Below are 27,820 nucleotides of genomic sequence, written 5' to 3'. Positions count from 1 at the left end.
GTGTTAAAACAAACATATTAAAATATTAGTGGTAGAATCTAGATGATGGGTGTAGGGAAGAACACTGTAAAATTCTTTCAACTTTGCAATATGTTTAATAATAAAATGTTGGGAATATATACACTATGGTGTTATAATGGGAGAATGTACACAGGGTACTGTGAGGGCACAAGTTCAGGCACCTAACACAGTTAAAATTAAATAAAATTTAAACTTGTTTCACAGTCATACTAGTAAGAGTTTAAGTACTCAATAACTAGTGGCTGGTATAGGAGAGAAAAAATAATTTTCTGTCTTCATAAACTGGGACTCCCTATAACAAAAGACAGATTAACAAGAGTTGTTTCATATGAATACCTCAAACATACATGGAAGAAAACTCAAGAGAATCGAGTAAATCTCCAGAGTAGATTTCAAAGAAAGAGTTTAAACTTCAGCAGAATACCATCATTTGCTAAAATAAAGGAAGTAGAGGGTGATGGGGAAATCTGTTACAGGGGGATGGCCAGGAAAAACACTGAAAACAAGAGTAAGATTTGTTGTACAGTTTTAAGTCAATGCCTTTTCCATTTAGTGGCACCTCTCCTCCTAGTGCAGAGCAGGGAAAAATATTTCCCTTATAGAGGTAAATTTCTCTGACAAAAGGGCAACTTTTCAGAGCTATTCTTGGGTCTACAGTTTCTCAAAATAACCAACTCTAAATAACTAATATGACAAAGAGACAAATTTTGGAGTAGCATATTGTGGGTTCCTAAAGTCATATTTTGGGGTAGTGTGACCTGAGCTCCAACACCACTGCATGGGACAATGCAAATGATACCAAATATCTCCCATCAATGCAGAAAGTTCCACTGGACAGCCCTGGGGGATTCCCCTGAAGGCTCACCTGAAACCTGAAAGAAAAGTAGGAAGGATGCTACCTTTGTCGAAAAGGCTGGAATAGGGAAACCAACCATCCAAAAACAAAGGACATGACATTTAAATGCCTAGATGTTACACGATTAATAAGGCTTTCAAAAAAAAAAGTCTAGTATTTCGGCTAGCTCTCCTTGCCATCATGACGTAATTATTCTGGAGTGGAGCACTTTAAGTGCTAGGTGACTTTAATAAACATCCAGAGAGGAAGAGGGAAACCAATTCATTATCTACATAATAATCCAGGTGACATGATGATGACATGACCATGGAGTAGTAGCAGTGAACACAGAAAAAATAAGAAAGAAGACACACATGACTTATATTAACAGGCTAGATAGGTCAAGTACAGAAAAAGCAGGAGTCCAGGATACCCAAAGCAACTTACTGATCAACTACCTGCCATTTTAGTCACCAAAAACACTAAACTCCCTATTTCATCTAATACAGCAAAAAGCTGATTGGAATTCACTTTACCTTGCTCTTTCTCCTTCTAAACACAGTAGCTTTCTCAGCCTTTTATATTCCTGCTCTGTAGTTTCTCCATAGTGTCTTAGTAGGATGGCACAAAAGTAACTGAATCCCTTGGTTGCCTGTTGGAGCCCTTGATATAAGGAATGGAAAGAAAGGAAGACAGATTTTAGGGCTCAGAACATACCCTCCCAAAATATGACTGCAGGAGACCAGAATATGCCATCCCAAAACATACTTCCTTGGCATATTATTTGAAGCCGGTTATTCTGAGAAACTATAGACATAAAAACAGTTCTGAACACTTATTTTGTGAAAATAATGTATATATAAAGAAAATTTTCATAAGTAAAAGTGTCTGGTAGGTGAGCTCAGTGATGCAGACCTGTAATCTCAGCTATTCAGGTGGCTGAAGTGGGAGGATTGCTTGAGCCCAGGAGTTTGAGACTGGCCCAGACAATACAGTGAGACCCCATATCTTATATAAACAATAAAAGTAGGCCAGTTGCAATGGCTCACATCTATTATCCCAGCACTTTAGGAGGCCAACACAGGAAGATCACTTAAGGCCAGGAGTTCAAGACCAGTCTGGACAAGAAAAACACCATCTCTACAAAAAATTTTAAAAATGAGCCAGGTGTGGTGGCACACACCTGTAGTCCCAACTACTCAGGAGGCTGAAGCAGGAGAATCACTTGAGGCCAGGTGCTACAATTATGCCACTGCACTCCAGCCAGGGCAACAGAGCATGATCCTGTCTCAAAAAAAAAATTCTTTATGGCCGGGCGCGGTGGCTCAAGCCTGTAATCCCAGCACTTTGGGAGGCCGAGACGGGCGGATCACGAGGTCAGGAGATCGAGACCATCCTGGCTAACACGGTGAAACCCCGTCTCTACTAAAAAATACAAAAAAAACTAGCCGGGCGAGGTGGCGGGTGCCTGTAGTCCCAGCTACTCGGGAGGCTGAGGCAGGAGAATGGCGTGAACCCGGGAGGCGGAGCTTGCAGTGAGCCGAGATCTGGCCATTGCACTCCAGCCTGGGTGACACAGCAAGACTCCGTCTCAAAAAAAATAATAATAAAAATAAAAAATAAAAAAAATAAAAGAAAAACAAAAAAACTTTATGAGGAGAACTGTAATACAAACAGAATTAAGAAGCTACTACGTGCTGGAAACTTCTGTATCTTCATTTCACTAAATCATCAAAACAACCCCAGGAAGTAAACGTCTTTCATAGTTTTAAAACTGAGGCTCAAGGAAGTTAACCATTCTGCCCAAGGACTCACAACTGTCAAAACAAGATCCACTTCCAAAGACCAGTTTTCTTTTCAGCACAGTGAACAATCCTTTTCCCCATGTAAACCAGCCTAACCTTTCCACAGTTACTAGGCTTTTCATGCTTCACTCACTCAACCCATCATTTTACATAACATTTTAGCTACAATCGTTTCCAACCTCACAGGATGAACCGGAAATCTTAAGGGAGCCAAGAACACATGTAAAAAACACCTTGAACTGCTATGTCAAGCCATGTCATGCTCTCACCCCAGAGGGTGAGTTACTCTGTAAACTAAATTTCTCTTGCCTTCTAGGATAAAAAGAGTATCCAGCATTTCTTCTTTTCAGAATAAAACTGAGATCTTTATTACATTGCAATTTTACCCAACATAATTTCCATTTAATTATATGATAATATCACTTCCTCTACAAAAATTTCCATGGCACACTCTAATCATTCAGAGAGAATGAATTATTTTTCTGTTGGTGCGCTTTGGTCACATTTCCATTACAGAACTTGCCACAGTGTAAGAGCTGGTGGTATAGACCCTTCTTTCCCCATAAGAGGCATTGTGCCTCCTCACTGAGATGTTCCCAGCTCTCATCTTACCTTCTTCCAAATCCAGCCCCTATGCTGCTGCCAGGGCAATCCTTCAAAATGCACTTATACTAAAAATTCTGCAGAATTTTCACATCATTGGCTAGATTAAAACTAAATCCCTTCAGATATAAAGGCAAACAACACCTTTCAGAGTCAGGTCTCATGACGCGGGTCCAGCCTTATCATCCATCATTCCTCCAGCTCTTACTTCATACTCCTATAAAAAACTAAACCTGTTATACTTCTCTGAATATACCACGTTCTCATGCTTCATCCCTTTGCATTTGCTATTACATAAAATGGTCTTCCACACTTGCCCACCAAAGAAATTCCTACTCATCCATCAAGACTCTGCCCTCATGTCTTGAAACCACTCCCATGGAGAAGTGCACAACAGGCATTTAGTATGATTCTCAGCTACACTGTGGCCCGGAGACAGACAACACCGTGCATCTGCACTGAGAGTCACGAGCCCCAGAACAAGGGTGTGACAGGGACACATCAGGCAGCCCCTAACATGCAGCAGAGACCTCAACCACACCTATCAGGACTAGTGCCTATGCTCATCATTGGAGTATTCATGGGCAAGCTAGGTGGTCCAGCTCTACCCAGCTATCTCGCCCTGACCCACTGCTAAGCAGAAGCTCAGGGGACGAGGGAATTCCACTGTTTAGCTGATCACCTGAAACAACACAGTGAATCTCAAGTGTAAACAAAGATCAGGTACACATCTGTCTGCTTTTGCTGCTGTTGGCTCATACCAGTAAGTACCACCTACAGGTCTGTAGGTTGAATTGCACAACAAATATAAAACCTGCCAACAAAAATACACAAGGGTATAAAAGCAAAGCAAAAGACTCTACCCTAGAGCATACTCTATAGGCACAAGGCAGGTTGGGGGAGAGAGAAAAAAAAAATTCCATCTAAATGAAGTAAATTCAAACAACAACAAGTATCAACTTCTCTAGATGAGAAAGAATCAGCATTAAGAATTTGGGTACCACGAAAAATCTGAATGTTGTGACACCACCAAAAAGACTGCACTGGCTTTCTGGCAATGGACTATAACCAAAATGAAAATTCAGAAATAAGAGAAAAGAATTCAAAGTGGGAATTGTAAAGAAGCTCAATGAGATCCAAGAGAAGGTTGAAAACCAACATAAAAATAACCAAAAAAGCAATCTAGGAAATGAAGGAAGAGATAGATGTCTTAAAAAAAAAAAAAAAAAAAAAAAAACTTCTGGAAGTGAAAAATTCATTTAAGGAATTTCAAAAAAACAGTCAAAACAGTCCAAAGCTTAACAATAAACTGGACCAAGAAGAGGAAAAAATTTCAGAGCTTGAAGGTTGGTCTTTTAAATTACCCAGTCAGACAAAAAAAAGAATTTGTTTTAAAATTTCAAAAAAATTTTTAAAATCAGACAAAGCCTTTGAGAAATACGGGATTATGTAAAACAACCAAACCTACAACTTACAGGCATTCTGAAGGAGAAGAAGAAAAAGTAAGAAATTTTAAAAAACATATTTGAGGAAATAAAACAGGAAAAATCCCCTAATATTGCTAGAGATGTAGACAACCAGATATAAGGAATTCACAGGGCACCTGGAAGATACCATACAAGACGAACATAACCAAGGAATATAGTCATCAGACTATCAGCAAATCTTAAAAGCAGTTAGACAGAAGTGTCAAATCATTTACAAAGGGAATCCCATCAGATTAAGAGTGAAATTCTCAGCAGAAACCTTACATGCCAGAAGAGTCTGGGGCCACGTTTTAGACTCCGAAAACAAACAAACAAAAACTCTAACCAAGAATTTTATATCCTGCCAAACTAAGCTTCATAAATGAAAGAGAAACAAAGTCTTTTACAGACAAGCAAACACTAAAGGAATTCATCACCACTAGACTAGACCTATAAGAAAAGTGCAAAAGAGTTCTAAATGTGGAAACAAAAGGATATTTGCCATGATAAAAGCACATGTAAATACAAAGCTCACAGATCCTATAAAGCTATTACACAATTGTGACTCCAAGGCAACTAGCTAACAACACTAAGACAGGAACAAACTTTCACATATCAATATTAACCTTGCAGGTAAATGGCCTAAATGCTCCACCTAAAAGATGCAGCGGCAAACTGGATAAAAAAAGACACAACCATCTGCGGCCTACATGAGCCTTGCCTAATGGCTAAAGACACCTATAGACTCAAAGGGGTGACAAAAGATGTATCACACAAATGGGGGAAAAAGCAAGCTGAAGCAAACATTCTTATATCAGATAAAACAGACTTTAAACCAACAACAATTTAAAATAAAATTTTAAAAAGGCAAAGAAGGCCTTCCACAATGGTAAGTGATAGCATCTCCAAAAGTTAAAAATACCAAATGCATGACAGTACTCCCGTGACTGGTTAATAGGGTGGTAGTTCACTAGTCCATCGAGATGTCTTATTTAAGGGAAATGTGTGGGCGATCTTAGTTTCATGGCCCTAAGGTAAGAACTAGATGCCAAGTATAGTTTCAGTATAGTCACCCCCAAGTGTTAAGGGCCCAGAGCGAGGACAGTAACACGCCCAAGAGGGATGATGATTTCTCGGAGGCTGGTAGATTAAGAGACCAAAGCTTGGTAGGGGATATCCATGTTGGCAAGGTTAATCTTGACTGAAATGCACTATGTCAGTGAATGAAGGTATGCACTACGTAATATCAAGGGTTTCCAATAGTGGTCGATATTCGTCGATCAAGTTTTATCATGTGAGTATAATGTCTGAATGTGTGATAGATAGTTGATTAGGGGATTGTTAGTACATGATTATATACATGTGGAATTGATTTTTTTTTTTTTTTTTTTTTTTTTTTTTTGAGACGGAGTCTCGCTCTATTGCCCAGGCTGGAGTGCAGTGGCCGGATCTCAGCTCACTGCAAGCTCCGCCTCCCGGGTTCACGCCATTCTCCTGCCTCAGCCTCCCGAGTAGCTGGGACTACAGGCGCTCGCCACCTCGCCCGGCTAGTTTTTTGTATTTTTTTAGTAGAGACGGGGTTTCACCGTATTAGCCAGGATGGTCTCGATCTCCTGACCTCGTGATCCGCCCATCTCGGCCTCCCAAAGTGCTGGGATTACAGGCTTGAGCCACCGCACCCGGCCCAAGGTTATGTGTGTATGTACTATGTACAATCAAGCATTTATAGCATTATATATTATTCATGGGGATTAACAGTAATGCACAAAGTATATAGGAGTACTAATATTTTAGTATTGGCAGTCAATACTGACATATTAGTTAAAATGTGTGCCAAAAAGAATACAGAGAATAGTTTAATTACAACTTCAGCTTTGGGTGTTGATGGTGAAGTGGGAATGCTTTTTCTCCGAGTTGTCCTGGAGAGAGACTCTCCATTTCTAGTTTACAAGACCAGAGTATTGAGTTATATACTACAAGGGCAGTTTCATTTAAGTAGCTTATTTTAAATTAGGGCAGTGAGTGGTATAAGGGCAACGATAATGGGGAATTACATAATAGACGCTGTCTGTCCAATGGTAACAAAAGGATGTTCGACTGGCTATCCTCTGATTCACCTGAGTGTAAGCAGGTCGGCCACTAAAATTCAGAACAGGCATTGACTTAATGGGCAGAATATTATGCTTTGTTGTTTGAATGTATGTAGTACAAGAATAACTGCTAGAATGAGAATAGAGAATAGAAGGGTCAGTACACCTCCTAGTTTATTAGGGATGGATCGTTAGATTGTATATGCAAACAAAAAGTATCATTCTGGCTTAATGTGGGGTAGGATACTGAGAGGGTTGGCTAAAGTGTAATTGTCTGGATCTCTCGGGAGGTCAGGTGAAAATAATACTAGAGTTATTAGAAGGAAGAGGAGGAAAATTAGACCTAGGATATCTTTGGTTGTATAGTAAGGGTGGAAGGTGATTTTGTTGGAATCTGATGAAATTTCTGAAGGGTTATTGGATCCTGTTTCATGCAAGAATAAAAGGTGGAGAATTGCTATGGCTATAATGATGAAGGGTAGGATAAAATGGAAGGTGAAAAGTCGTATAAGGGTGGCTTTATCAACTGAGAACCCACCTCAGATTCATTGAACAAGGTCCATTCCAATATACGGAATGGCTGATAACAGATTTGGAATTACTGTAGTGCCTCAGAACTATATTTGGCCTCATGGGAGTACGTAGCCCATAAACGCTGTTGCTACAGTTGTGCGTAGGAGGATAATACCAATAGTTCAGGTTTCTAGGAGCATGAATGACCTGTAATATAAACCTCGGCCAATGTGCAGGAAGAGGTAAATGAAGAATATTGAAGCGCTATTAGTGTGAAAATAGTGGACTATTCTGCCATGGTTTACATCTCGGTTGATATGGGCAACCGAAGAGAAAGCAGTTAAGGTGTCCGGTGTGTAGTGTATGGCCAGAAATAATCCTGTGATGGTCTGGAGAATTAAGCAGGCGCCAAGAAGTGTGCCGAAATTTCATCACGTAGAGATGTTGGATGGTGTGGGGAGATCAATAAACGAATAATTTATAATTCTAATTAGTGGGTGTATTTTACATAAATTGATCATTAGTGTTCTTACAGTTGAAGTACAACGATGATTTTTCATATCATTAGTAATGGTTACAAGCCATGTGGGAATGACATATGCTTTATTCTTATTAGGTATTATTTTGGTTATAGGATTTGTAGGTTTGTCTTCAAAACTTTCTCCTATTTATGGAAGTTTAGGGTTAATTACTAGTGGTGCTGTGGGTTGTGGTATTGTGTTGAATTATGGTGGGGCTTTTATAGGGTTAACAGTCTTTTTAATTTATTTAGGTGGGATGATGGTTGTTTTTGGTTATACTGCAGCGATAGCTACTGAGGAATACCCTGAGACATAAGGATCAGGTATTGATATTTGATGAACTTTATTATTAGAGTTATTAATATAATTGGTGTTGATTTGATGAATGGTTGAATATGATGGGGTGGTGATTACAATTAATTTTAGTAGTGTAGGAAGTTGAATAATTTTTGAGGGTGAGGGGCCAGGGTTGATTCATGAGGATTCTGTGGGTGCAGGTGCTTTATATAATTATGGGTATTGATTGGTGGTGGTTGCTGGTTGAGCATTGTTTGTTGGTGATTATGTTGTAATTGAAATTACTTGGGGTAATAGATTAGATTTAAGAGTAGAGTTAGAAAGGAGGGGATAAAAAGGAACAGAAATAAAATTTAATTAGGCCTTTTTGAGTGGATATGGTTATGGAGGTAATGTGGGTCTGTGAAATTATCTTTGGTATGGACTTTTCTAATCAAACTAGGTCTAGTAGAAGTGAAGCCAGATTTTGGCTTGTAAGTAGGCTTGAGCGAGGGGTTGTACGACGGACTGTGGTTGAGTAAAATCCTAGTATACTGGAGAAGTTGAATGTCTGTAATGGATATTTTAGCTTAAGATTATTAGTTGTAAGACTGAGCTCCACTCCTAGCAAAATCCCTAGGGTAGTTACACTTAGGGCTGTAAGTGTAACTTACAGGCAAGACAACCAAAAAACTTGAGGCAAGACAACCAAAAAAAGGAAACCACAGGTCAATATCCCTGATGAAAATAGAAGTAAACATATGCGACAAAATACTAGCAAACTAAATCCAACAGCACACACACACACACACACACACACACACACAGAGGTGGTATTGTTGTTTGGGGGGAAGAGGTAGGGATAACACTAATGGTGATGAGAAATCCAGTGAAGATACTGCCTATTATCAGGTACTTAATTGAATTAGTTAGGAAGGGATTACTTTCATTAATAATAGTTAGAGCCGTGAAGTGGGGTTGCCCTATTAGAGCGAAGAAAATAATTCTGATACTACAGACAGCTGCTAAGGAGGTGGCAATAAGAGTAATAGAAAGGGCTCACGTGTTGATATATGACATGTTTGCAGTTTCGATAACAAGGTATTCAGAGTAAAAGCCTATTAGGAAAGGCGTACCTGTAAGTGCTAAGCTGCCAATAATAAGGGAGGAAGAGGTAAGGGGTAAGGTCTTAAATGTCCTCCTCTTTTTTAAATATCTTGTTCATCGGTGAGGTTGTGGATGATGGATCCTGAACACATAAATAATATAGCTTTAAAAAAGGTATGGGTGCAGATGTGTAGGAATGCTAGGTGTGGTTGATTAATGCCAATTGTGAATATTATAAGGTCTAGTTGAGGTGGAGAGTGTTATCATTTTTTTGATATCATGTTGTGTTAGAACACAGATTGCTGTAAATAAGGTGGTAATAGCCCCTAAACATAGTGTAAAGGTTTGGATTAATACACTATTTTCTATTAGGGGGTAGAAGCAGATGAGCAGAAAAACTCCTGCTACAACTACAGTGCTAGAGCAGAGTAGGGCTGAAACTGGGGTTGGGCCCTGGGGTTATTATTATTTATATAATAATAAAAGGTTCAATACAACAAGGAGATTTAACTATGCTAAATATATACACACTTAACCCTAGAACACCAAGATTCATAAAATTACTCCTACTAGACCTAAGAAAACAGATCAACAGCCACACAATAATAAAGAGACTTCAACCCCCCACTGACAACACAAGACAGACTATCAAGGCAGAAAGTGAACAACGCAACTCCAGACTTAGACTAAACTCTAAACCAAACGGACCTAGTAGACATTTACAGAACACTCTATCCAACAATCGCAAAATATACATTTTTCTCATCTGTGTGTGGAACACTCTTAAAATCAACCATATGCTTGGCCATGAAAAGTTTCAATAAACTCAAAAAAAGTCAAAATCATATCAGGTATTTTCTTCAACCACAATGGAATAAAATTAGAATTCGATACCAAAAGGAACTCTGAAAACAACACAAGTACATGAAAACTAAACCACCTGAATTACTTTTGCGCGAGCAATGAAATTAAAGCAGAAATCAAAATAATTTTTGAAACAAATGAAAACAGAAACATAGCATACCAAAACCTCTGGGATACAACAAAAGCTGTGCTAAGAAGCAAGTTTACAGCATTAAATGCCTACATCAAAAAGACAGAAAGATCTCAAATGAATAACCACACACCACACCTCAAGGAACCAGAAAAATAAGAATAACACAAACCCAAAACTAGCTGGGAGAAAAGAAATAAAAAGATCAGAAATGAACTAAATGAGATGGTGACCAAAAAATAAAAATAAAAAAAATAAAAAGATTAAAAACATCAACAAAACAAAAACTTCTTTGAAAGGATAAACAAAATTGATAGACCACTAGCTAGACTCACCAAGAAAAAAAGAGAAGATTCAAATAAGCACAACCAGAAATGAGAAAGATGACAGCTGATACCACGGAAATACAAAAGATCATCAGAGACTACTATGAACATCTTTAAGCAAACTAGAAAACTTACAGGAAATGGATAAATTCCCAGAAACATACAACCTCCCAAGATTTAACCAAGAAGAAATAGAAATCCTGAATAGACCAATAATGAGCAATAAAATCAAATTAGTCCTAACAAAATCTTCCAGGAAAAACAAAAAAACAAAAAGTCCAGGGCATATTTACAGCCAAATTTTACCAGTCATACAAAGAAGAGCTGGTTACCAATCTTACTGAAAGTATTCCAAAAAAAAAAAAAAAAAAAAAAAAAAAAAAAAAAAAAAAAAATCAAAGAGGAAGGATTCCTCCCTAACTCATTCTATGAAACCAGTATCAACCTGATACCAAAATGAGGCAAGACAACCGAAAAAAGGAAACCACAGACCAATATCCTTGATGAAAATAGAAGTAAACATATGCAACAAAATACTAGCAAACTAAATCCAACAGCACACACACACACACACACGCACACACAAACCCATCATAATCAAGTGAGCTTTGTCTCTGGGATGCAAGCATGGTTCAAAATATGCAAACATATGTGGTCCACCACATAAACACAATTAAAAACAAAACCCAAATGATCATCTTAATAGATACAGAAAGGGTGAGCACAGTGGCTCACACCTGTAATCCCAGCACTTTGGGAGGCTGAGGCGGGAGGATCACTTGAGGCCAGGAGTTCAAGACCACCCCAGCCAACATGGCAAAACCCCGTCTCTACAAAAAATTAGTCAGGCATGGTGGTGCATGCCTGTAACCCCAGCTACTCAGGAGGCTGAGGCACAAGAATCACCTGAAGTGGGAGGCGTAGGTTGCAGTGAGCCGAGATAGAGCCACTGCACTCCAGCCTGGGGGAGAGTATAAGACTGCCTCAAAAAAAAAAAAAAACTGTAGAAAAAGCAGTCTATGAAATCCAACACCCCTGTATAAAAATTCCTCAAGAAACTAGACACTGAAGAAGCATACCTGAAAATAATAAGGTATGCTGAAAAAAAAAGCCATCTATAACAAACCCACAGCCAGCACCATACTAAATAGGCAGCAGCTGAAAGCATTTCCCTTGAAAACTGGAACAAGACAAGGATGCCCATTCTCACCACTCCTATTTGCCACGGTACTGGAAGTCTTAACCAGAGCAATCAGGCAAGAGAAAGAAATAAGAGGCATCTAAATAGGAAGTCAAATACCTCTCTTCAGTGATTATATGATTCTACATCTAAAAAACCCTAAAGACTCCACCAAAAGGCTTCTGGAACTGATAAGGAACTTCAGTAAAGTTTCAGCATACAAAATTAATGTACAAGCAGCAGTAACATTTATATATACTGACAATATTCAAGCTGAGAACCAAATCAATAACACAATCCCATTTTTAATAGCCACACACAAAAAGTAACATACCTAGGAATACAGCTAACCAAGGAGGTGAAACATCGCTAAAGGGAGAACTATTAAACATTGCTCAAAGTAGTCATACATGACACAAGCAAATGGGAAAACATTCCATGCTCATGGGTTGGAAGAATCAATATCATTAAAATGGCCATACTGCCCAAAGCAATCTACAGATTCAACACTATTCCTACCAAACTACCAATGTCATTTTTCACAGAATTAAAAATATTCTAAAATTCATATAAAACCAAAAAAGAACCTAAATAGCCAAAGCAATCCTTAGCAAAAAGAACTAAGCTGGAGGCATCACATTACCCAACTTCACACTATAAGGCTATAATAACCAAGACAGTATGCTTTGGGTGGTATGTGGATTGCTTTAGGTAGTATTGTCATTTTAATGATATTATATTCTCCAAATCCATGAGCAAAATTGATAGACTGTTAACTAGATTAACTAGGCATAGAGGAAACATACCTCAACATAATAAAGGCCACATATGACAAACCCACAGCCAATACACTGAATGGGGAAAAGCTGAAAGCATTCACCCTAAGAACTGGAACAGGACAATGATGTTCACTCTTACTATTCCAATTCAACATAGTACTGGAAGTCCTGGCTAAAGTTATTAGGCAAGAAAAAGAAATAAAAGACACTCAAATGGGAGAAGAGAAGGTCAAATTATGTCTCTTCACAAATATTATTTTTTTACCTAGAAAACCCTCAAGATTCTACTAAACGACTCCAAGACCTGATAAACAACTTCAGTAAAGTCTCAGTATACGAAACCATCGTATAAAAATCTGTAGCATTTCTATACACCAACAACATTGAGCCGAAAACCACATCAAGAATTCAATCCCATTTACGATAGCCATAAGCAAAAAAAAAAAAAAAATACCTAGGAATACATTGACCAAGGAGGTGAACAATCTCCATGAGAACTACAAAACACTTAAGAAACAAATCATATATGGCATAAACAGAAAAACATCCCATGCTCATGAATTTAGAGACTATCATTAAAATAACCATACTGCCCATAGTAATCTGTAGATTCAACACAATTCCTATCAAATCACCAACGTCATTTTTCAGAGAATTAGGAAAAACAATTCTAAAGTTCATACAGCACCAAAAAAACAGCATGAATAGCCAAAGTAATCCTAACCAAAAAGAACAAATCCAGAGGCATCATATTACTTGACTTCAAATTATACTACAAAGCTGTAGTAACTAAAATGGCATGGTACTGGTACAAAAATAGGCACACAGAACAATGGACTACAATAGAGAACCCAGAAATAAAACCGCATACCTACATCCAACTGATTGATCTTTGACAAAGCTGACAAAAATAAACAACAGGGAAATGACACCCTAATTCAATAAATGGTGCTGGGAAAATTGGCTAGCCATATGCAGGAGAAACTGGATCTCTATCTCCCAGCATATACAAAAACTACCTCAAGACAGATTAAACATTCTGGACATTGGCCTAGGCAAACAATTTATGATGAAGACCCCAAACACAAATGCAACAAAACCAAAAATAAACAAATGGGACTTAACTAAAAAGCTTCTGCACATCAAAAGATTATCAACGGGGCAAAGAGACAAACTACAGAATGAGAGAAAACATTTGCAAATTATGTCTCTGACAAAGGACTAATATCCAGAATCTACAAGACACTCAAACAACTCAACAAGAAGAAAACAAATAACCCCATTAAAAAGTGGGCAAAGGGCCAGGTGCGGTGGCTCATGCTTGTAATCCCAGCACTTTGGGAGGCCAAGGCGGCCGTTCACGAGGTCGGGAGATCGAGACCATCCTGGCTAGCACAGTGAAATCCTGTCTCAACTAAAAATACAAAAAATTAGCCAGGCATAGTAGTGGGCGCCTGTAGTCCCAGCTGCTCGGGAGGCTGAGGCAAGAGAATAGTGTGAACCTGGGAGGCAGAGCTTGCAGTGAGCCGAGATCACACCACTGCACTCCAGCCTGGGTGACAGAGCAAGACTCTGTCTCAAAGAAAAGTGGGCAAAGGACATTAAGAGACATTTCTCAAAAGAAGACATACAAGCAGCCAACAAACATGAAAAAATGTTCAACATCGCTAATTATCAGAGAACTGCAAATTAAAACCACAATGAAATATCAGTCATCTTACACCACTCTGAGTGGTTATTACTAAAAAGTTCAACAAAAAAAATAGATGTTGGTACGGAGGTGAAGAAATTGTAACACTTATATACGGGTGGCAGCAATGTAAATTAGTTCAACCACTATGGAAAACAATATGGAGATTTCTAAAAAAAAAAAACAAAAACAAAAACAAAACAGAACTACCATTTGACCCAACAATCCCACTACTGGGTATCTCCCCAAAGGAAACCAAATCCTTAAAGAAAAGGCACCTGCACTCATATGTTTATCACAGCACTATTCACAATGGCAAAGTCATGGAATCAATCTAAGTGTCCATCGACGATTGACTGGATAAAGAAAATGTGGCATATGGGCAACATGGAATACTACATAACCATAAAAAAGAAAATGATGTCCTTTGCAGCAACATAGATGGAACTGGAGGCCATCAGTCTAAGTGAAATAACTCAAACAGAAAATGAAATACCATGTGTTCACAATTACAAGTGGGATCTAAACAATGGGTACACATGGACATAAAAATGTAAATAAGTTACCAGGGATTCCAAAAGAGAAGATGGAAGAGAGTGAGGGTTAAAAAATTACCCACTGGGTACAATATTCATTACTAGGGTAACAGGTACACTAGAAGCCCACACCCCATGTAGTCCATTCTCACATTGCTATAAAGAAATACCTGAAACTGGATAATTTATAAAGGAAAGAAGTTTAATTGGCTCACAGTTCTGCAGGCTGTATGGGAACCATGGCTGGGGAGGCCTCAGGACACTCACAATCACAGAGGAAGGAGAAGCAGGCACCTCTTGGCATGTCAGAGCAGGAGGAAGAGAGACAGAGGGAAAGTGCTAGATACTTTTAAACAACCAGATATCATGAGAACTCTATTATGAGAAGAGCAATAGGGAGATAGAGCTTAACCATTAGAAACTACCCCCATGATCCAAATACCTACCACCAGGCCCCACCTCCAACATTAGGGATTACAATTCAACATAAGAGTAGGGTGGGGCACAGATTCAGACCATATCATTCTGCCCCAGCCCCTCCAAAATCTCATGTTCTCACATTGCAGAATATAATGATCCCTTCTCAACAGCCCTCAAAGTCTTAACTCATTCCAGCATTAACTCAAAAGTCCAAAGTCTCATCTGGGACAAGCCAAGTTCCTTCCACTTGTGAGCCTATAAAATCAAAAACAAGTTAATTACATCCAAGATACAATGGGACTATAGGCATTGGGTAAACAGTCCCTTTCCAAAAGGGTAAAACCAGCCAAAAGAAAAAGGTTACGGGCCCCATGCACGTGCTAAAACCCAGCAGGGAGTTATTAAATCTTAAAGCTCAAAAATAATCTCCTTTGACTCCATGTCTCACATCCAGGGCATACTGCAACAAGGGGTGAGCTCCCAAGGCCTTGGGCAGTGCCACTATCGTGACTTTGCAGGGCTCAGCCTGCGCAGCTGCTGTCAAGGGCTGGTGCTGAGTGGCTGCAGCTTTTCCAGGTGCATGGTGCAAGCTGTTGGTGGATCTACCATTCTGGGGTCTGAAAGATGGTGGTCATTCTCACAGCTCCACTAGGCAATGCCCCAGTGGAGACTCTGTGTGGGGGTTCCAACCCCACATTGCCCCTCTGCAATGCCCTAGTAGAGATTTTCCCATGAGGGCTCTGCCCCTGCAGCAGCCTTCCGCCTGAACATTCAGGCTTTTCCATACATCTGCAATCTAGGCTGAGGCTCCAAAGCCTCAACTCTCGCATTCAGCACCTGCAGGCTTAACACCATGTGGAATCTGCCAAGGGTTTGGGCTGGCACCCTCTAAAGGCCTGAACTGTATCTGGGCCCCTTTCAGCCATGGCTGGAGCTGGAGTAGCTAGGATGCAGGCAGCAGTGTCCTAAGGCTGCGCAGGGTGGCAGGGTCCTGCGAATCACCCAGGAAACATAGGTCTCTGGGCCTATGACAAGGGAGCTGACTTAAAGGTTGCTGAGATGCCTTGGGGCCCTTTTTCCCATTGTCTTGGCTATCAGCACTTGGCTCCTCTTTACTTATGCAAATTTATGCAGTCTGCTTGAATTACTCCCCTGAAAATGGGTTTTTCTTTTCTACCACATGGTCAGGCTGAAAATTTTCCAACCCTTATGGTCTGTTTCCCTTTTAAATATAAGTTCCAATTTTACATCATTTCTTTGCTCATGAATATGAGCACTGGTTGCTAGAGGCAGTCAAGTCACATCTTGAACACTTTGCTGCTTAGAAATTTCTTCCACCAGATACCCTAAATCATCTCTCTCAAGTTCAAAGTTCCACAGATCCATAGACCAGGGGTACAATGCCACCCCACCAGTCTCTTTGCTAAAGCATAGCAAGAGTGGCCTTTACTCCAGTTCCCAATAAGTTACTCCTCTGCGGACATTCTGAGCCCTGCTCAGCCTGGACTTCACCATCTATATCACTACCAGCATTGTGGTCACAACCATTCAACAAGTCTCTAGTTGGTTTCAAACTTTCCCTCCTCTTCCTGTCTTCTTCTGAGTCCTCCAAACTGTCCCAATCTCTGCCCATTAGCCCATTCCAAAGTTGCTTCCTTCTACATTTTCAGGTATCTTTATAGCAATGCCCCACTCCCAGTACCACCAATTTTCTGTATTAGTCCATTCTTACATTGCTATGAAGAAATACCTGGAACTGGGTAATTTTTTTTTTTTTTTTTTTTTTTTTTTTTTTTGAGATGGAGTTTCGTTCTGTCACCTAGGCTTGAGTGTAGTGGCGCAATCTCAGCTCACTGCATCCTCCGCCTCCTGGGTTTAAGCAATTATCTGCCTCAGCCTCCCGAGTAGCTGGGATTACAGGTGCCCACCACCACATCTGGCTAATTTTTTTTTTTTTTTTGTATTTTTAGTAGAGATGGGGTTTCACCATTTTGGCCAGGCTGATCTTGAACTCCTGACCTCGTGATCCACCCGCCTCGGCCTTCGAAAGTGCTGGGATTACTGGCGTGGCCAGAACTGGGTAATTTAAAAACAAAAGAGGTTTAATTGGTTGACGGTTCTATAGGCTGTACATGAAACATGGCTGAGGAAGCCTCAGGAAACTTACAATCATGGCAGAAGGTAAAGGAGAAGTAGGCACATCTTTACATGGCCAGAGCCAGAGGAAGAGGCGGGGGGAGATACTACACACTTTTAAACAACCAGATCCTTTGAGAATTCTATCACAATAACAGCTCCGGGGGATGGTGCTAAACCATTAGAAACCACCTCCATGATCCAATCACTTCCCACCAGGCCCCAGATCCAACACTGGGGATTACAACTGAACATGAGATTTGGGTGGGGCACAGGTCTAAACCATATCACTCCACCATTACACAATTTACCCATGTAACCTGCACATGTATATCTTGAATCTAAAATAAAGTTTAAAAAAAAAGATTCTGCCCTCAAATGCTGACTCCTTTGTGAAACCATCCCTCACACAGTATTGTTTTGAGAGAGGGGAAAAAAGCTCCTTCAATCTTCCTGTTATATTTTGCATTTCCACACTCACAGGTACATGACTTCACTTTGCAATGTCACTGTCTCTATACATTGCTTTTCACAATTTGCCTGCTTCTTGGAGTCCCAACCCCACAAAACTCATCAAAAGCAAGTATGAGAGGAGGAACTGTCTTTTCTTCTTTGTATCACCTAATTCAGTATTCCACACATAGTGTGTATGCAATATTTGTTGAGTGAATTTAACTATTTGCCTTTTCATTTAAATGTATTATAATTCATCAGAATAAAATCTAAAATACATAACAATTATCAAATCAAACATATGATCAATGATTCATAAAGACACATATCTGAAAAATCAAATTATTTGCAAATTATTGGCTGTTTTTGCAATCAACTCTCTTTTGAGCCACAGGTAATTTTTATTCCTTTGCCGCATGGTCTGTAAACATTATTTTCAGAGAGGTAAGACAACCAAACATCATTCCATTTCCTAATCAGCATGAGACAATAGGTTTCTCCTTAGACAAGCAGTGATCTTAAGTTAGCAAAATAAGCAGCAAGGGCAGGGAAAAAGGTAGAGTAGTCAACTATGTCTTTCACTGAAATTAGTATTAGAATACCTTATATTTTGGAGAGCAGAAAATAAGGATTTTTTTTAACTTAAAGGTGGGGGGTTAAAGGTATGATGTGAGTTACAATGAAGACTGGAAGAACCAGACTAAAGGAGGCAAGAACTCATACTCAAAGATACTAAAGTTCAAGCAAAGGCGGTGGCAGACCCAGACCAGATAGCAATCCCAGAGACAGAGATGTTTATTCAGGTTGGAGCACTTAGAATGTGAGGAATGAGGAAAGCCCTAAGATTCTTTTTTAAAAAAGAACAGAAGGCTAAGCCAAGACTCTAGCAAGGTGGGGGAGAGTCTAAAAGAAGTCTTGTAGCAGAAACACAGAAGACAGTGGAATCTAGCCAAAGAAAGATAGAGCAGGAAGTTCAGCATCTACTATTGTTTGAACGTTCCCTCCAAAATTCAGATCGAAATCTTTTTATAAATTACTCAGTCTGTGGTATTTTGTTATAGCAGCGCAAAGATACAACTGTAGGAGCAACATTTTCAGAAGGTGACAGGAAATGGAATCCAGGGTGCAATTACACAGATTAGATTTATCTGGAATTGAGACATTCAATGTATGTTATTTAATATGAGAAAAAGTAGCAGAATAGGTACAAATGTAGATAAGCTACTGAATTTTGAGGTAGAAAGAAGAACTTGCCTTGTGATGGCTTTCATTTTCTCAATAAAGACAAGGTCTAAAAGAATGAGGTAGAGGAGAGAGGAAAGGCGAGTTTAAATTAGAGGCTTAAGGAGGGAGGAAAATGTTTGAAATACTGATTTTTAAGAATAGACATAGTAAAGAATTGTAAGAGTGTTAGCAGTATTTAACGTGCATTTGCAACTGAGATTGTTTCTTTAAAATGAGACTAATCAGGGCCAGGCACACAGGCTCGTGCCTGTAATCTCAACACTTTGGGAGGCCAAGCCATGAGGATTGCTTGAGCCCAGGAGTTCAAGACCAGCCTGGGCAAACATAGAGGACCCTGTCCCTACCAAAACCTTAAAAAACTTAGTAAGGGATGTGGTCATGCATACCTGTGGTCCCAGCTATTCAGGAGGCTGAGGTGGGAGGACTGCTTGAGCCTAGGAGGTCAAGCCTACATTAAGCTAGGATCATGCCACTGCATTTCAGCCTGGGTGACAGGGCAAGATCCTGTCTCAAAAAAAAAATTGAAAATAAAAATAAAGATAAATGAGACTAATCAGCCAAGGTGTCTCCATTTTCCTCCATCTGTGTTTACCTATAAGGTATAAAAAGAGTTGGCTAAGTTGAATTCAACCAGTGTTGGGTTTTGGCAGGTAAGTAAAACAGAAGATTACAGGGGCCAGAAAATAAATGGGCATTTGCAGTGCACTAACTACAATAATGGACCACTCAGTCTAAAGTGAGAAAGGAGAAAAAGAAGACATGAATACTTCACAAATGCATGTCTTAAACCCCAAGTGGTCTGTAAACTCAAGAGCAAAAGCCATGAGTTTTATGCTATGTATATATACCTTACCAAAGAGTAATATAGTTAGTAAAAGCCTTTGCTGACTGATTAAATGAATCTTCTCCATATTCCAGAGCTCCAAATGATACAAACTCATCAGATTTAATTTTTTTAAGTAGCTTTCTAAAGATATGGAAAGAAAAATAAATCTATGGTTGAAACATTTGAGTTCTGAAGAGCAGGTGAATGGGTTCCCATGATATTTCCATATAAACAAAGATTAACTGTAGGACATTAATCAAAAGAGACTACAGCAGTAGAAATCAAACTTAATAACAATTAACTTCATATGGAAAAATAAAACCTAATTAATACAGTGCATTCCCTCCCAGAACAACCGCCCCTGCCCCACAGAATAAAAATCAATGCATTTCCAGACAGTCTCTCAGCAAATACTAACTAGTCAAGAGAGCTGGAACTTTGATACTACTGCTACCTATAGCCTTTCTTATTAAAGAATTTAAAATAATTCTAGAAAATATGTGACCACCTTTTATGATACTTAATTTATATAAATTAAAGTCTCTCATTTTTGCTACTTTATTCTTTCCCTATTTAGATAATGTCAAGAAAATCCTAGAAAAGACAAAATATACCTCTAAAAGGTTATGTTCAAATAAAAATTATCACAATATTTTATATGTATAGATTTTCAACTATATATTTTTAACTATTCTCTTCCCTATGGTCAAAATACATGGTTTAATCAGCTCAGTGAAATAAAGAAAAATTGGGTCCAGATAGCATGTTAAGGAAGAAAAAGAGATAAAACTATGATAACAGAAAAAAGGTTTGGTTCCCAGGCTGTGTTGCTACTCAAAGTCACCAACAGGACAAACCATTAGCAAAGAAATGAAATAACTTATCTGTAATATGAGACTACTAAAGCAGATACTACCTAAGTTTTCTTTCTATTCCAAAAATTCGACTTCATCTAGTGCTTTTGACTTCACTCTTTCAAAGGCCTTTGAGAAGGAAGGGTGCTAAAAGACTCAAACTTTCAATTCATGATATATACTTTCTGTCTCTGGATGACAACTAACAGAAAAATCTAGAAGAAAACAGACAAATATTTCAAAATCAGAAAAAACTAGGTCATCTCTTCTCCATCCTGTGCCACTCTTAGTTCCACATTCACTTCTCTCATAACCATTCTCCATTTCTTTTTTTAAAAGTGAATTGTATTGTGTATATTCGATGTTTACAACATAGTATGAGACACACACAGATAAAATGGTTACAATAGTGAAGCAGATTAACAAGAGTGAAGCAGATTAATATATCTATCATCTCACATAATTATTTTTTGTGTGACAAGAGCAGCTAAAATCTACCTATTTAACAAAAATCCTTAATACAACACAATTTTATTAAGCCTCAGGCCTAGCAGTAGCACCATTTGCCTCCCAGAGAACTATGAGATTAGTGAATCCAGACAGAATTTATTTGGGAAAACAGGGGCTAACAGTTTGCTAATTCAAGACAGAGTTCTTACCTTTATATCCCCATCACCAAATCCAGTGTCAAATACATAGCAGACCCCTAATTTAACTCCTCTATATAATTTATTACACCAGTAACTCAAGTGTGGTCATCTGGCGTCTTTATAGAAAAGCACAATTTCAGGTACTATCAAGATCTAATGAATGAAGCTCTGTAAGTGGGGTACAGCACTCTGTTTTAAAACCCCTCCATGTGCGATTCTGATGCACACTCAAGTTTGAGAACCATTGTATTAAACCTCCCAGGAAATAACCTTCCTGTTAATTACAAAAAAGTGCTGGGGTTTTTTCCTCAGCTGCCATCACTTAAAAATGCTTGGACTCACATGATGTTGTCAACTACTTCTGTCTCCAGCGTGCACACAAAATGAACTTTAGTAAAACCTTTGGAGCCTCAGTTCCCTGGTCTGTGAAGCAGGAATAATACCACACGCTTTCATAAATAAGAGATAGCTTACAGAAAGGCTCCTTTCTTTCCTTTCTTTTCTGTTACCTGTACCAAGTCCCCGCTACTTTACAAAGACAATGGTCCTAAAGAAGACACTCTGGCACTCCTCTGAAAAATGTCACCAGTGCCTCCTACACAGAAAAGCTCTCTAATAAGGTTTTCTCATGGAAAATACCACAGGAGGGAAATGAAGAGTTAAAGAGTCCTTACAGACCCATAAACAGAACAGCAATTCTAAAAAGATGGTTCACAAAGTAGTGGGAAAAGCAATCATTCAAAATTGTGCACCTCTGTAACTTAAAAAAAAAAAATCACCATTAAACAGAACATAGGCAACTTTCTCTTAAGTGTCCAAAATAAATCATAAATGATAACTGGAGATAAATAATAGAGATGAGGGGTGGGAGGTGCGGGGGCAGGAGGAATGAAGCTTTTGAAAATGCAAAAGAACTAGAATATATGACCCATATTAAAGTGGTACAATCCAATCCCCTTAGATTTTCTGGCGGCAGCCTCACTGTCAAATTCTTTGTCCCAGTGTTGCCACACTATGTGTTCTGATTTGGGGTTCAAAAAATATGGTTACCGGGGGAAGCAAAAGCAAAACCCACTGCTGTGGGTGAGACCTAAAAACTGGGGAGTACTACTTTAAAAAAAAAAAAGGTTAAGAACTTTCAGAAGAATTCACTATAAACAATTCCCAACTTTTAGTTCCTCGCTCCCTTTGAATGGAATACTCAAAAGGTTTAATTTGACCTCCTTGACAACTAGCCCTTTTTACGGGGATGAAAATAGATCAGTGCATGTGATGTGTCATTACACTCGAATATTTCGCACAGTAACCGCGCCAGAAGCATTCGTTAAATCGGCACTATCAGCTTTAATTCTTACTCCTCCCCGCTGCCATCTAAGATAGGACAGTCCTCTATTTTCGCTATTCTGGAGTAGCCAACATTCCAGTCTGCAGGACTGAAGTGAAATTTAATCCCTCATATCTTTTTAAGGGAACCTTTTACAGCGAACTTGGAAAAGTAATGCCAGCTATACGTTGAATGGCACCATGCTGGGAGTTGTAAAACCACAAACTCAGTGCCTGGCCGTCCGGGAGGTGGAATTCCAACAGCGGCTCCTCCCTGCACCAAACTAACAATTTCTCCACACGACAGTGCATCTTAATGTGGATGGTTACTCACTTTTTAAATAGTCAACACCGTCCCCTCTAACTCCCAGCCAGACATGACACTTCTACCCCACCCAAGAACGCCAGGGCGAAGGAAGTCTTTTGGGCACCTTAGTGCCTCCTCCTAGCACCAATGACTGACAGTGTCCCCAGGCGCCCAGCGAGTGTCCCAAGCGAGGCCGGGACCCAAAGACTGTCCAAGTCTCCGCGTCCCAGGACGTCCTGAAGTCGCAGCCCCGTGCCCCCGCTCCCCGCCACGGGGCGCACTCCGCCTCCTCCGACTCCTGCGGCCCCTTTCCTTAGTCCAAACCCGCTGTCCCGGCCCCGCGGCCCTCCGGTCCCCTCGACTCTTCCCCAGGCAAACCCGGAACCGGGCGCGGGCTCAGGCCCAAGCCAGGCCGCGGGCTCCCCCAGCGCTCACCCCACCTCCCGAGCCGCCCCGGGACACGCGCCCGGGCGCAGACAGGAAAGCGCGGGGGGCCTGGTCCGGGAGCCCACTTCCCGGCCGGGGCAGGGCAGGACTCACCTTCGTACTGCAGATCCACCAGGACTAGCAGGAAGGGGAACACCGAGCCCAGCCGGCTGGTCACGGAGCCGGGGGCCACCATGTCCGAGGGCTCGCAAGTGAAGAGAAGGAAGAGTGTGTGGCCCACCAGCACGCGCCGGCGCTCTGGCAGCAGTTGCGCCCGCCCCGGTCGGCTCTCGCTCAGGCCTCAGCGGCTCTGGAGCCCAGCAGAGGAAGGCAGCGGTGGGCGGGGCCCGGGCCACGCTACGCCCCGGAGCGCCGCCGCCGTCCAATCGCCTTCTTTCTGGCGGCTTTCCTCCCGGGCTCGCCGGGGTCGTGGTTCGCGCTGATAGGCTGCGGAGGCCGCCGCCCCGCCCCGTCTCTGATAGGATAACGTGGAAGCACGAGACGAGGCTGCGTCTGCCGGTCGCAGAGCTGTCAGCAAGCTCCAAACCGCCGCGGCCGCTCGGAGGGAAGCCGACGGGGAGTCTGTGGCGGTCGCCGAGTCCGCATGCGCAGGCTGCAAAGGCCCTTTTGGGCCGGTCCCGCCGCTCTAGGTTGGCGAGTGGGACAATTTGATCCTTCCGAGGTTCGCCAGCGTGATGTTAGGAGAGGAAAGCTCAGCCGCAGCGTCCGAATGGGAAGGCCAAACACGGTCCCGGGGCGTCTGGAATTGAGGTCTCAAGTGAGCCGGTAAACACCGCCTCCCGCTGAGAGTCCCGGAACAAATACTGTCTGAACTGAGCCGTAAGCAAGAAACGATCAGGAGAAGCTGGGCGTTCATTAGGGCGATCTGATGATTAGACCATTTCAGGGACAACCAGAGACAAGTGCGTAATTGTTCTAAGGCAGGTAGGTAATTGGCCTGGAAACTTGGGCCCCGCCACCCCGACTTTCAGCAAACCAGCGTGCCCAGGAAAAACAGCGATTGTGGAAAACCCTGTGAAGAAGAGACCAGGAAGGCACTGTGGTTTAAGAGAGCGAGGCGTTCCTGAATGCAGCCAACGTCAACTGGTAAGCAAAATACTGTGAGAACGGATCCTGCATCTTGCGCTTACCATGGGAAATTCAAGAGAGATACGAACCTGAGCAAGATGAGGTTGAAGTTACTCAATGCGGCATTAAGCCTGTTCACGGCCACTTCCTCCGGCGTCACCAACACACACACTGTACACCAGCAGTATTTTTACACGGGGTATGTGTGTTAAGTAATATCAAGTGCATACTTATTACTTCACCTGTATTTGCTGCCTTGCTACCATAGAGAAACCAATGAATTATAAATAGCATAGTGAATTTGTGATTCCCTGAAGATGTACTAACGAGGACTTTTTAAAAGGCGTCTATTCCGAAGAGAACTAATATGGAGGAAATGGTTTCGAGAAAGAAAAAAGAAAAAACGGAGTCCTTGATTAGTTTTGGGGAAGGCAAAATAATATAATGTGAAGGGTAAAGGATTCAGATCCAGGAAACCCCATAACTTTTATGTAAGTTATCGTCATCTGTAAAGTGGTTAGGATCCTGAAAGTCTCAAAGGTTTGTTTTGAGGTTTCATGAAGCAGATAAATGTTCTTATAAATTGTAGAATGTTATACCAGTGTTACTCATTATTCTAACAACAGCGGAATAGTTAAGAGAGGCTCCTTCAGAAATTCCTTGGGATTTTTTTTTTTTTTTTTTTTGGCTTGTGTTTTTTAATATCACAAGGTAGTGTCTCTGAAAAATGGTAGATGATTTCAATGTCCACAAATATGCAGGTGAAGACATTCAATTGAGGTACTGTACCCAAGGCAGCCAGCAAGATGCTGAACATAGAAAATAACAACTATTTACACAAAATTGTAAACAAAATGCAATATATCTAGACTGTGAGTTATCACCAATGTGCTGCCTATGACCCTGGTCTTAAGGAAAAAGTAGCAGAGCTGAAGAAGTTCTAAGGATAGAAATTAGAAATTATCAAGGAGATGATAGACTTTGTGTTATAGGAAGCAAAAGTAGCAGGGGTCTTCAATGGTTAGTGATTTTGAGATTAATTACATAACTATGAATTCTTTAATATTAGAACTAAGCTTTACGAAACATTCGTTGAAAAAAGATAATTTTATAACATAGAAGGTAACAGTAGACAAAAAAATGTGCAAAACTAAAATTATGTGTATAATGCTTGGGAATGCTTCCTCCAATGTTCATCTAGTCATGGTTTTCACGAATCTCTCTTGCCAATAAAACCAAAGACCAAAGTAATCCAGTGATTGTAAGAAAAGTTACTGTAAATATGTTTGCATTTGTCAGAATTTATGGAGTCTTTTTGAAATTAAACATTAAGGCCGGGCGCGGTGGCTCAAGCCTGTAATCCCAGCACTTTGGGAGGCCGAGGCGGGCGGATCACGAGGTCAGGAGATCGAGACCATCCTGGCTAACACGGTGAAACCCCGTCTCTACTAAAAATACAAAAAGAAATTAGCCGGGCGTAGTGGCGGGCGCCTGTAGTCCCAGCTACTCCGGAGGCTGAGGCAGGAGAATGGCGTGAACCCGGGAGGCGGAGCTTGCAGTGAGCCGAGATCGCGCCACTGCACTCCAGTCTGGGCGACAGAGCTAGACTCCGTCTCAAAAAAAAAAAAAAAAAAAAAAAAAAAAAAAAAAAAAAGAAATTAAACATTAAATCTCTACTGTAATTCATACTATTTGTTAATTATAGTAGTAAAATATTTTTTAAATGGTAGCATATTTATGATATATCCAAAATTAAGAGTATTACACAATTTTTATTAGGTTGATCTATGTTTATTGACTAGGAAAAACAATGTTGGTAGAGAGGAGTGAACAGATCTAGAACATATTTTGGAGGTAAAGTGGATAAGATTTGCTTAGGAATTAACTATGAGGAGAAATAAATGTTCAGAAACAAGTAGAGCACTTATAAGCACCTTTTTGTGCCAAATTAAAAAAAAAAAAAAAAAGTCAGCATTAAGTTAATGCCACCATATACGTCCTTCCATGTTTATTTTTACAAACTTGTGCTTTTATTTCTAAGAAACAATTCTAGACTGGGCGCAGTGGCTCACACCTGTAATCCTAGCGCTTTGGGAAGCCAGGATGGGAGGATTATTTGAGGCCAGGAGTTCGCGACCAGCCTGAGCAACACAGCAAGATCCTGTCTCTGCAAAAAAATTTAAAACTAGCCAGGTGTGGTGGCTCATGCCTGTTGCCCTAACTACTCCCACTGAGGCAGAGGATTGCTTCAACCCAGGAATTTGAGGTTGCAGTGAGCTAAGATCACGTCACTGCACTCCAGACTGAGCAACAGAGTGAGACTTTATCAAAAAAAAAAAAAAAAAGATTTTTAAAATTGAAATTGCTTATTCAAAGAATGTGTTTAAACTTTTAAGATGCTTTGTCAGATTATTTTTCCCTAAAGAAGTAATTTCTATTACTATCAGCTGTTTATGTTCCTGCCTACTCACCATCACTAGATATAATTGATTTTCAGTTTTTGCCAATCTGAAGAATAAAATATGACCCTCATATGTCAAATTTATGGTTTATTTTCAAGAATTTTGGGATTCTGATCAAATTTTGGTACTTTCATAAAAATTTGGCCTTTAAATCACATCTTGTCTTCTCTGCTTTCCACCCTCTTTTATGTTGTTTCTTGGCTTCTGGCCACATGACTACAATCTCCGCTTCTGTATTCACATCACCTTCTGTCATTTTTTACCTTCTTGCCTCCGTCTTGTAAGGATCCTTGTAATTAATTGTATTGTGCCCACTGAGATAATCCAGGATATTCTTCCTACTCAAGTTCCTCAATCACATCTGCAAAAACTGACTTTTGCTATAGAACAATGACAGGAGATTAGAATGTAGATATATTTGGAGGACCATTATTCAGCTTAACACAATACTTCCCCCTTCACCAGGTGGGGCTCATTTTCCCACCTTCCTTAAGTGTGGGCTGGACTTAGTGACTAAAACTTCCAAAGAACAGAGTGTGGAAAGGGAGGAGGAGAGTAACTTCATAGTACAGAAACCTGGAAACACTATCTTGGCCAGGTGGTCAAAGTTAATATCATCAAGTCATGTTGATAGCATATACTCCCAATATACTGTGATGAGAAGGGCAATTCACGTGTGTGGTATTCTGAAAACCTATAATCCAATCTAGTCTAAATATGAAAAAAAAAAATCAAACTAAAATTAAAGGACATTCTATAAAACACCTGATCAGTATTCCTCAAAATTATCAATGTCATGGGAAACAAGGAAAGATTGAAATACTGTAACAGACCAGAGGAAACTAAGGAAACTTAACTGATGACTGAATGCAGTGTGCTGTATTAAA

General features: G+C 40.2%; 1 protein-coding gene and 1 long non-coding RNA gene across 2 annotated transcripts in view; one reads left to right on the top strand and one right to left on the bottom strand.

Moving 5' to 3' along the window:
- The window catches only part of DNAJC3 (DnaJ heat shock protein family (Hsp40) member C3), a 108,611-nt gene extending 84,896 nt beyond the window's left edge, over positions 1–23,715 (bottom strand). Inside the window, exon 1 of the mRNA XM_050766572.1 lies at positions 23,497–23,715. Within this exon, the coding sequence (XP_050622529.1) occupies positions 23,497–23,578 (82 nt within the window). The 5' untranslated portion in view covers positions 23,579–23,715. The remainder of the gene's footprint in view (positions 1–23,496) is intronic.
- A 160-nt stretch (positions 23,716–23,875) lies between these two features.
- Positions 23,876–27,088, top strand: LOC126940584 (uncharacterized). Its single transcript, XR_007720814.1, has 2 exons — positions 23,876–24,962; positions 26,513–27,088. It is a non-coding gene; the product is annotated as an uncharacterized LOC126940584 (long non-coding RNA).
- The last annotated feature ends 732 nt before the right edge of the window (positions 27,089–27,820 follow it).

Source organism: Macaca thibetana, chromosome 17 (assembly GCF_024542745.1).
Source record: "Macaca thibetana thibetana isolate TM-01 chromosome 17, ASM2454274v1, whole genome shotgun sequence".
In the NCBI taxonomy this organism is placed as follows: Eukaryota; Metazoa; Chordata; class Mammalia; order Primates; family Cercopithecidae; genus Macaca; species Macaca thibetana.
This window is presented reverse-complemented; position numbering and strand designations above follow the sequence as displayed.